Below are 11,182 nucleotides of genomic sequence, written 5' to 3'. Positions count from 1 at the left end.
TACATCTACCAAATTATCATTGTTATTCAACGGATAATAATAATAATAATAATAGGTACAATTGCTTTATCTTGATTTCTGCAGACAGCAGAAATAAATATGACAACATTTAGGATACAAATAAAATTTATTTGCAAAAAAAAATCCATTTTAGATGTGGTGTACCCTCTAAAACGAAATATTGAATCTCTGATTACAAAGTTATATCTCTAAAAACTGAGTTGTTGTTGGTTCCTTCCTACACAAGGCCAATAACTGGTGATGGACTAAAAACTGGAACCTCTTTATTGCTGCTGTTAATTGAACAAGTTGTTTCATTGTTGTTGTTGTTGTTGCTGCTACTCTTTCTCCTTGGTTTTGCTTCTTCAAGCATCATTATCACATCCCTCATGGTTGGTCTCTCCCTTGGAAGCTTTGCAGTGCAAAGAAGTGCTATTCTTAGAACTAACAGCATCTCCTCTAACACATGCCTACTGTTTCCTACTACGTTTGGGTCTAATGCTGCTTCTAGATTCTTGTTGTCTCTCAACTTTCTTCTAATCCACTCTACAATGTCTACACTCTCTCCGAACTCCTCATCTGTTGGCCGCTTACCTGTCAGCAGCTCCAGCAGAACTACTCCATAGCTATAAACATCAATCTTCTCATCCACCTTCAAGGCATATCCATATTCTGCCATAGGATGGAAAATGTTATAAATGCTGCTAATTGAAATGTAACTGTCAAATAGTATGAAGTGGCAATTAGTAACACTCACCTGGGGCTATGTAGCCGTAGGATCCGGCAACCATGGAAACAGTCTCATTCTTCCGGATCATCATCTTGGCCAATCCGAAATCTGCTATCCTTGCTTCAAGATCTGCATCAAGCAATATGTTGTTTGATTTGATGTCGCGATGGATAACTGGTGGATGGCAATCATGATGAAGATAAGCAAGTCCTTGAGCAACTCCAAGAGCGATGTTATAGCGCGAAACCCAATCTACAAGTAATCTTGCTGCTTGCTTACCATGCAAGGCATCTCCCAGGTTGCCATTGTGCATGTATTCATAAACTATCATCAAATCCGTGTCGTTATGAAGAAATCCTAATAACCTAACGATGTTCCTATGCCTTAACCTCCCTAAGAGATTAACCTCTCCAACAAGATCATTGCTGTTGCTTCCTACTTCAATATCAGATCCTGCTCTCCACAATTTCTTCACTGCCACAACTGTACTTGATTGTGGTATCTCAGCCTTGTAAACAATCCCAGTGGCTCCCATTCCGATCACATTCGTTTCCTTGATGCAAGCTAGAATGTCTGAACTTGTGAAGCCAAGCCTCTGAAATGCCATCAATCTCCAAGGCCACCCTTTGCTACCTTTATAAAATCTTTCACCAAGGCAGGAGCCATTGGTGTACCACCTGGTGTATAAGGATCTCGCTACCAGAATCGCAATCCCAATGACTAAGATTGACGATATCCCAATGATCCATCCAGTAATAATGCGCCTTGTGTGCGAGTTTCCATGCTTAGATGTAAATGACAAGTTTAGGCCACAAGGAGGCAGGACACCACCACATAAGCCAGCATTCCCCACCAGATCATTTGGGTTTATGCTTCTTAGGATCCCATTTGCTGGGACTGACCCTTCAAGCTTATTGTATGACACATTGAAGGATTCCAGAGCTGGGGAAACACCCAAACTTTCTGGTATTTCGCCGCCTAGCGAGTTGCTTGAAAGATCAAGAATGGCCAATGTAGGCATGTTAGATATTGCTTTTGGGATTTCACCTGTTAACTGGTTGCTTCTTAGGTTCAAATTTACCAATTTCTGGCAAGAAGCTATGCTTGCTGGAATGCCTCCAGAGAATTGATTTGATGAGAGGTCTAGAACTGTAAGCGAGGGGCAGTCCTGGAATTGGTCTGGAATCTCACCTTCCAAGTTGTTGTTAGAGACCATGAAAGCCTGAAGATTTGGAATGGAAAGAATGGTGGAAGGAAGAGAAGAATGGAGCTTGTTTCTTGAGAGATCAATGAAGGAAAGTGATGTGGAAGAAGCTATGTCATCAGGGATTCCACCGGTGAGAGTGTTGTTAGCCAATTCTAACCTCTGAAGCCTCCCAAGCTTACCAAGACCAACTGGAACTGTTCCAGAAAGAAGATTGTTCTGTATTCTTACCCGAACAAGCGAAGTACATGTCGATAAGCTCACTGGAATTCGACCGGAGAAGGCGTTGTTGAAAAGTATTAGCTTGGTGAGATTCCCCTGGCTGCAAAGAGTTTCTGGAATCTCACCAGAGAGTGAATTGGATGAAACATCCAACCATTGCAATGGTGAATTCTTTCCAAGATTACCAGGCAATTCCCCTGACAATGAATTGTTCCAAAGCTCAAGAACTTGGAGTTTAGGCAACTGTCCAAGACCGGATGGGACTGTGCCGAATAGCTTGTTTCCCATGAAATTCAGCAGCTGAAGATTCCTCAGCTGACTTATTTCAGGTGGAATTTTCCCTGAAAGCATGTTATCAGAGAGATCCAGCAGCTGCAAAGAACTCATGTTACCAATCTCCGGTGGAATGCTTCCTTCAAAATCATTGTTGTACAAGAACATTGTATTCAATGACTTGAGATTTCCAAATGATTTCGGAATCTCACCACTAAGATTAGCCACTGCCAAATCAAGATACTTAAGGCTTGTGAGGTTTCCAAACTCTGATGGAATCCCTCCTTGGAATTCATTGTATCCGAGGATCATAAACTCCATCGATGAAAGTTGTCCTAACTCTCCCGGAATCTTCCCAGTGAGATTATTCCCAGATAGACCAAGGAACTTCAACTTATGCAAGTTGCTGAATGATTCTGGAATTGTGCCTTCAAAGAAGCTTCCTCTGAGATCCAACATCTCCAATGAAGAAGCGTTTCCAAGGTCTCCAGGAAGAAGCCCTGTGAACTCATTGCTGGATGCATTTAAGCTCATAAGTCGCCACGCCCTTCCGAGTCCAAATGGAAATTCGCCACCGAAGAGGTTCTGACTCACATCAAGACTCTTCAGTGTGGTGAGATTGGCTATGTATTTCGGCAACGGTGATGAGAATCCATTGCAGCACAAGTTTAAAGAGGAGAGACTTTTAAGCCTTAGTATATCACTTGATATGTCGCCACTGAGATTCTTGTGGGAGAGATCAAGCTTCTCTACTGCTCCGTCCGAGTTGCACCAGACGCCGGTCCATGTGCAGTGAGCTGAATCCTCCCCTGCTGTTTTCTCCGGCTTCCAGTCATGCAGGGCGCTCAGCGGATCAAATAGTCCTGCTTTTATAGAAATCAATGCAGATACTTCATCATTCGCAGCGAATCTGCCAATGTTGTAACATAAGAAGATGATCATGAGAAGCTTGCTTCTCATTTTCATCTTGTTCTTCTTCATTCTACCTCAGTTCTCATTCATTTGCAATCTCTTATGATACTGAAGGAGAGAAGGGTGAAGTGGTGATGATGGAGAGTGAAATTGTTGAAAGAAGAAGCATAGATGTATGTGGCTTTCTACTATATTATACGACCAATGATGACTAATCACTAATTAATAAATAAACCACTTGATTAGTTTAAGAGCTTGTCAGGTTTATGAACTGGTATTTGAAACCAGCTAGAAGCGTGCAAGTTATAAGCTTTGGACTTATTTGAAGTTTATCAGACATTAAACATGCCGCTTAATGATGCCTTAGTTTCAATAATCATTGTTAATTTGAAGAGGGATAAAGCAGTTAATTTTGTTTTAAAATACCACTTTATCTGCTATTTGTTTATGTTGGATTCCATTTTACGGTAATTACATTCTTTAAAACATAGAAACTTAGGTGCAGTCGATTTTATATTAAGTCGATGACTGAGAACCGTTAAATGATTTAAATAATTTGACTAAATTTTCATTTAACGGCTCTCAGTTATCAATTTCATGTAAAGTCGACTGCACCTAAGTTTTCACTTCTTTAAAAACTTTCAATTGCATCTATATATTATTTTGAATTTTATAAATAAGTCTTACATATAAACATCGCTAAAATTAATAAAATATTTCTCTTTAAATTAAAGTTACTCATATTTGAGGAAGAAATTCTTAAAATCTGAATGTTCTTTTTTTTTTAAAAATATTTTATTATTTCTACCATTTTTAGTATGATAAAAATTTAATTACAAAATTTAAAATAGTCGATAAAAAATTTTTAAAATATAAAAATTTAATTATAAATTTAGTAAAATGATAGTGATTTTCAAATTAATTTAACCTAATTTAAAAAAATACATTAAGTTGCAATACAGTATTATGATCCAAGCAGTGTTGTTTTAGTCCTTAGGATATCTTTATAGGTATTGCTGTAAAAAACGAGAAAACTGAAAAAAGGTAACATGAAAAAATGCATGTTATACTTGAAGTTATAACCTCGTTTGAAACATGAACTTTATGAAATCTGCTTTCAGACAAAACAGAATTGGTCGAAAGCATCTTTCTCAGTAACTATGTTAAAAGGAAGATTTGTTAAGCCACTTTTATGTGTTACCATTACCATGATCATCACTTTTAGGAATTAGATTCATTTAATTTTAAGGGTAAGTTCTAAGTTTGACAAAGATTCAGAAAATAATGCATAAGTGGGGCCAAGAAATATATAATTGATGTAATTAAGACTCACTAGCTAGTCACTACAATACCTGTGCCATGTGATTAATGGGAATAACTTTTGACAAAGAAATAAGCTGATAAAACCATGTAAGCCTCACAATTTCTTGTGATCCACTAGGAAGGGTTAGGGAATAAAAGAAGGAAGAAATATAGACAGATAAAAATATTTAATAAGAAAATATTAGAAGGATTATGCTAGGTAATCAATAATTTTTTTTAACAACATGAACAATCACCAATCAAATTAAAATATACTATATCTCTAAATTATTTATCTAAATTTTAATATTAGAATAATCATTCGCACACTTAGTAAAATGAACATTCGATATATTTATTGTTCACATTATTTAGTATTTTTATTATTTACCTATACTTTTCTGAGGAGTGCTAAGTAAACAATGACCATCTTAAACAACATAAACAACCATCAATCAAATAAAAATATACTACACCCTAATTTAATGCTACTAATTAAACTTAAGATTAATTTACTCTTTTAACCCTATCAATTCATATTGTTCACACATTATTCAAAAATGTTGTTAGTTACTTATACTTTCCCTTTCCATATTAGAATTCAAAAACATCACCCATCATCCACTGAACGGTTTTAGCCTAATAATTATTGTTAATTATATACAATATGATTTTGAGAAGGGAATCTTTCCATGTTACAAGGGAGGAAGAAATTTGATATAAGACAAGTTCTATCATTCATTAAATTGGACTAAATAAAAAAATTAATTGAAATGGCCACAAAAACAATTTTAATAACCAGCAGAGTATCAGTTCTACACTCAATTGACCATTAGTGAAATGCTAGGAACATATGCATATGTGCCAGCTAATAAAGGAAACCATGCATGCAATGCAAAAAAATTCTTTATTTTTTTTATCTTTGTTTTTGTTTTAATGATTGAAATCATTGTAGTTTTATTATAGTTTGATAATATGAAGAACAAAAAAATCCTCAAATTAATCCGGTAATTAATGATCATTATTAATTCCTAGAATGAAAGTAGCTATAGGGACATGCTCACAAGGATGGAGAATATATATAATATATTATTAAGAGGAAGAATCCACAAACATATAGAAATGGGAGAAAAGTGCTTCACTTGATCAATCATGGTCTGAGCCTACCAACTGCCACTTCTCATATACAAATTAAATATATATAATTTCATTTTTAATTTTCTTTGATACCCTTTCAATATTCACATGCATGCACACATGGTCTATGGTAAATGTATATTAGTGCACTTTTTATTTAGCCTAGATCACATTTTTGGTACCTAACCATGTACTAGGACAGATGGAAGCCATGTGAAATTGCAGCTTCCTGCTGAAGCTCATCCATTCTTATTATTGGAGAGAGACACAATAATAACCATCAATTTCAAATCTTAAATTGGTCTAATAATGACTTTTATTTATTTATTTTCTCATAAATAACTCGTTGCAAAAAAATTAATTATCAAATAAGTTACTATATATTTATGTATATATTTTATATTTTAATATATATTTTGTATAATTAATTAATTTAATTATTGATTTTTTTATATACATAACATAGTTGAGAGGATTGATGTTTTTTTATTTTTTTTATTATTTTCATATTTATAAGAAATATTAATGTCTTATTTTACAAAATATAAGTGTATCAAATAATATATATATATATATATATATATATATATATATATATATATATATATATATATATATATATATAACTTAAATCTCAATGAAGCACAGAAAATTAATTTATCCTTTTTTCTTTCTTCCCTTGTTGCATCTCATTATTGATTCTTTGATGAAAGAATGGAGCGAAGGTTGGAAAACTTTGGATACTTGCCTCCAAAAGACTTTGTGACAAGGAAAATCAGAACCAAGTTGTTAGCATTTAAATAATGTAAAGAAAAAGAAAAAATTAAACCCCATATTAGAGCCAGCAAAGAGATGCTAAAATGAGATCATGGTGCTCCTAATTGCACATGTGGCACGTGCATGTGATGTGGCTGGCTGGCTCTAATAGTATTCGTTTAGAAAAATGATTAGATTTATGTTTTGGTTCATCAAAACTTTGGTCTTGAGTTTCCTAGTTACTACATACTATATGTAAATCAAGAAGCCTGGATATATTTCAGACCATTGTGTCAGGTATCATATTCCATTAATTCTTTATCTTCTTTTCCATATGAACTTTTATATATACCATATTTTTGTTGCGAAATTTATATTTGATTGATCTGCTTTATTTGTGTATTTATTTATTAACATTATTATTATTTTGTTAATGATACGTTGTATATCGGTTTTTTATATTTTATAGCAGGTTAAAAATACAGATAAAGTATAAGTGTTTAAAAACTTTATCTGTTCAATTTTATTTGTAAGTAATAACGGGGAATTCATTTATTTATAATATATAATGTACTCTTAATTTTTAGACATACATTTGCATTGATAGTTCTCTAATTTGCTGTATAATATATATTTTTTTTGAGATGCTATAACCTTAGCTTACTTTCTTTTTTGAATTTTGTTTTGATATTTTTCTTTTTTTAATCCTTCTACCTCTTTTTAGGTTATACTACTTTTCTTTAGTTATATATTCTATATCTTTAATATTAATTGTTCATACCTTAGTTCAGAGCCTAAAAGTCAGGCCCAATAAAGATAAAAGCTCAACTCAAAGGGATGGCTTCCATCATATACCCAATCTTTTTAAGGAGGTCGGACACTATGCAGGGAGTCCAGCTCTACTTGTCTAAAATAAGTAACTGTTTTCTCGAATCTCTCCAACTATCTTTCTTTCTTAAAAGATAAATTCTAACAAACTACCAAGATTAAGGGAACGGTTATTCATCAATAAAGATAGAACTATTTCAACAAAGGTAGTTATTAACTCTACTATAAATATACTGACACTTCTCAGGTATACACACATTCTATTCTACTAAAACATGCCTAAAACCTTTGTTAACTTAAGCATCAGAGTCTCTTACAGGTACCATCCCCACTTCCTTACAAGGAACTCGGACGGCAGAACCTCGACGCAAGAACAAGTCGGACATTGCCTCATAAAAAATCTGGCCTCACGCTTAGGCCCAAATCAACGTTTCAGGTAACCCTCGTAACATTGATGTCGTTGCCGAGGACCTGGAATTCAACCCTTGATAATGGCAGACGATCACTACGAAGACGGTCATACGACATCTGAATCAGAACCGGAGCCCCATCATGATGACCTCACACTTGCAATACCTCCTCCCCGGAAAGAATTTACATTCCCCACAGAGAAGGAGCTTCAGGAAACCCCAACCAAGGCGGATCGAGTTAGAGGTCTATCCGCCGGAAGATGAAGAATCTTCCCATCCAACGGAGATACCAGGTTTAATCCATGGCCATCATGGACAACTAGAGCAGCTCGAACAAGAAGCTGAAGGACAACGGGAAGTAGAACGAAAACTATGAAGGGAGGTGCGACGACAAAAGGAGCTGAAAGAAAAGCTCTTAAGATTGGAAGCTGATCTCCGAAGACAGAGCAATTGAATAGATTGGAAAAAGAGCCCCCTCAATCAGAGTTTAATTTTGGTTGTCACAAGTCCAACTCAATAAAAATAACCGAGAGTATTAGTCTCGGGACATTCTCCCTAGAAATTACAATCGAGTGCTCACTTATTGGTTATGAATTTCACGGGTTGGATTGATAAAAATGCAATAAATTAAATGACATGAAAGTAAAGAAAACAATTAAGGAAAATAAGTAATAAAGAGAGGCATTCATGGCAAGAATTGAGAATCTAGGCTTTTTATCATAGTCATTAATCATAATACAATAATTAATAAGAGCGAATCCTATTTTGTCATCACCAATATAGGAAGAGGGTATAATATTATCTTCATATTGAGAGAAAGTCAAATAGAAGTCCTAATCAACCTACTAATTGAATTAGCAAGAGATTAGAGTCATTGGAAATAATATTAACTAACAACTCTAGATCACCAATCTAAATTGCAAGGAATAATAAGATCTAAACTATCCAATGCTAGAAATCAACAATAACAACTAAAGAAAGCAACATTAACATGAAATACCTCAAATAAAATTAAATGAAATTAAAATTGACAAAAGTTCATAAACATAAAAATGACCAAAATGAGAAATTAACAAGATAAACTAAAGAAATTAAGGCACTAGAACAAAGAAAGGTAGAAGAAACTAGATGAAAATAAGAACTAAACCCTAAATCTAAGATGAAAATAAACTAAGAACCCTAATTTTTAGAGAGAAGAGGGAGATTCTCTCTCTAGAACTAACCTAAGGCATGCTTCCTACACTAACTAATTACTCCCCCTTTGTTCAATATTGAGTTTTACATCAAATAGCCTCAGCAATGAGTTGGATTTGGACCTAGAAAGCTCAGAAATCGACCCCAGCGCATTCACTTTAATGAGGTCACGTGATCAGCGTCACACATGCGCGTGGTCGACGTGTGCGCGTCGCTGGCAAATTCTATCCTCACGCGTACGCGTGGGTGATGCGTGCGCGTGGCCATGAATGTTCTTCTCACGCATACGCGTGGATGACGCGTGCGTGTGGGTTTGAATCCTCCAAATGCTCATTTCTCCATGAATTCTCCACTTTGCATGCTTTTCTCTTCACTTCTTCCATCCATTCCTTGCCTTATGAACCTGAAATCACTCAACAAACATATCAAGGCATCGAGTGGAATCAAAGTGAATCACTCAACAAACCTCTTCCTTGCCCTCAAATAGGTAACCATCGTATCCTTCTTCGTTCAGTCAAAAAACCCTCTGATCATTGACCCGTTTGCTTTCAAATCTCACTTTGCAAACTTATCTCATTTACATTTCAACCCTCTTCACTTTTCATTTGCAATGAACTTTGAGTTTTATAAAGCTGTAGTTGTCAAACGTCTTTTGTATTCTACATATCTTATTGATCTCTCTTCTTTAGCTGCAAAAGGATTTGATTTTGTGGAAAATATTAAATTTCTAGACTGAAACCACCTTTTCATTATTCAAAAACCAGTTTATCCTGACCTCGTTCATGATTTCTATGCTAACATGACCTACCATAATAAGAATATTCATTCTTATGTTAAAGGCTATAAAATAAATTTGTACCAAGAAATAATTAGTAAAGCCCTAGGTTACACTGATGTTAGTGTGAATGCTTATACATCTGAAAAATTGGAGGAAGACTTAGGTCTTTCGTACCAAGATGCCTTAGTCTTTGTATGTGTAAACATTTCTCTTATTGATGGTCTTACTCCTACCCACAAAGTTCTAAATCCTATCTGTGCTCAACTCCACAGAATTATAAACCACATAATCCTCCCTTAAAGTGATTCATATCAAATAGTTTCATTTTGTGATACATTAGCTTTGTATGCCATTTTAATAAAAATTGAAATTTTATTTGCATATTTGATGATGAGGCATATGTATGATTGCATTAAGAGTGATAAGAATCTGTCACTTCCATGTGGCATGTTCTTAACTTGCTTCTTTGAACATTTTGATGTTGACCTAACCCCACGAGTCCTATGAAAACAGAAATTCTTACCTAAAAAAGGGTGAAGCAGTTAAGCAACAAAAGAAAGTACCAATCTGTTCGAAAGGGATGGATCTTGATGATGATGAAAAGTTTGAAGATATTTTCCTAGATCTACAACTGGAACATCTGCCTCCTCAGGCCACAGGTATCTTCTAAACGGTGTTGTCAAGGATGCACTGCAGGAATTTGTAAATCTATCTAACTACCTCATCTCCTCGAGCCAACAAGGGAGAAAGTTTATTGTTCGCAATGAAAATGCATTGCGCAAGTCAAGGGATAGAGTGGTTGTACTTTTGAAGTACGTGGACAATTTGAATGACGACAAAACATCACAGTCGGATCATGAGGAGCCTTTAGACTCAGAGGATAAAGGCTTGGATGCCTAGGAATGTCTTCTACTATAGATTTTAATTTGTATTTTTGATATCTCTGAATTTATGATTTATGTTTTTGCTACTGCTTTTCATACTTTTGTGATGAATTAATTCTCTAACACTTTCTTGGAGATAAAATCATCTTTTGCTATTAACCTATCTCTTGCAAGACAATTTGATATCGTTGTTCCCTCCTTGATGACAAAAAGGAGAGTAGTACCATGATATTTTAATTTTTTAATGGTCTGATTTATGCTCTGACTTTTATGGGAGTAGTACCATAGTACTATGATATGTTAGATTGATTATGCTGATTCTAATAGAATAAATTGTCAAATGTGTTTGATTGCTGCTGACTTATGTGCTTATAATCTTAAGTGCCCATATTAGTGATACTGAAGATTGTGAAATATGTCTAGTAATCTGCAATATATGCTTGTATCATTTGTTTTATTTTGTACTGCACCAAAAATGTGAAGAGTTTACATTAAAGGGGAGTATCCTTTTAAAAGAAAGAGAAAGCATATTAACATTTGGAATGATATCAT

At 34.7% G+C, this 11,182-nt stretch overlaps 1 protein-coding gene across 1 annotated transcript; it reads right to left on the bottom strand.

Moving 5' to 3' along the window:
• Positions 1-3,781, bottom strand: LOC112695158 (uncharacterized). Its single transcript, XM_025747389.3, has 2 exons — positions 758-3,781; positions 1-672 (listed from the first exon to the last, which is right to left on the bottom strand). Exons 1-2 carry the CDS (start codon positions 3,408-3,410, stop codon positions 239-241), a joined length of 3,087 nt encoding a protein of 1,028 aa, XP_025603174.1. The 5' UTR covers positions 3,411-3,781; the 3' UTR covers positions 1-238.
• Between the last annotated feature and the right edge of the window lie 7,401 nt (positions 3,782-11,182).

The sequence above is a fragment of the Arachis hypogaea genome, chromosome 6 (genome assembly GCF_003086295.3).
Source record: "Arachis hypogaea cultivar Tifrunner chromosome 6, arahy.Tifrunner.gnm2.J5K5, whole genome shotgun sequence".
Classification (NCBI taxonomy): domain Eukaryota; kingdom Viridiplantae; phylum Streptophyta; class Magnoliopsida; order Fabales; family Fabaceae; genus Arachis; species Arachis hypogaea.
The sequence above is the reverse complement of the archived record's forward strand: the minus strand, read 5'-3'. Positions and strand labels throughout refer to the sequence as shown.

Coding starts and splice junctions, on each gene's coding strand:
- LOC112695158 (XM_025747389.3), bottom strand. CDS start 3,410: ATGAAGAAGAACAAGATGAAAATGAGAAGCAAGCTTCTCATGATCATC. Junction 673..757: donor CTACGGCTACATAGCCCCAG/GTGAGTGTTACT, acceptor ATCCTATGGCAG/AATATGGATATGCCTTGAAG.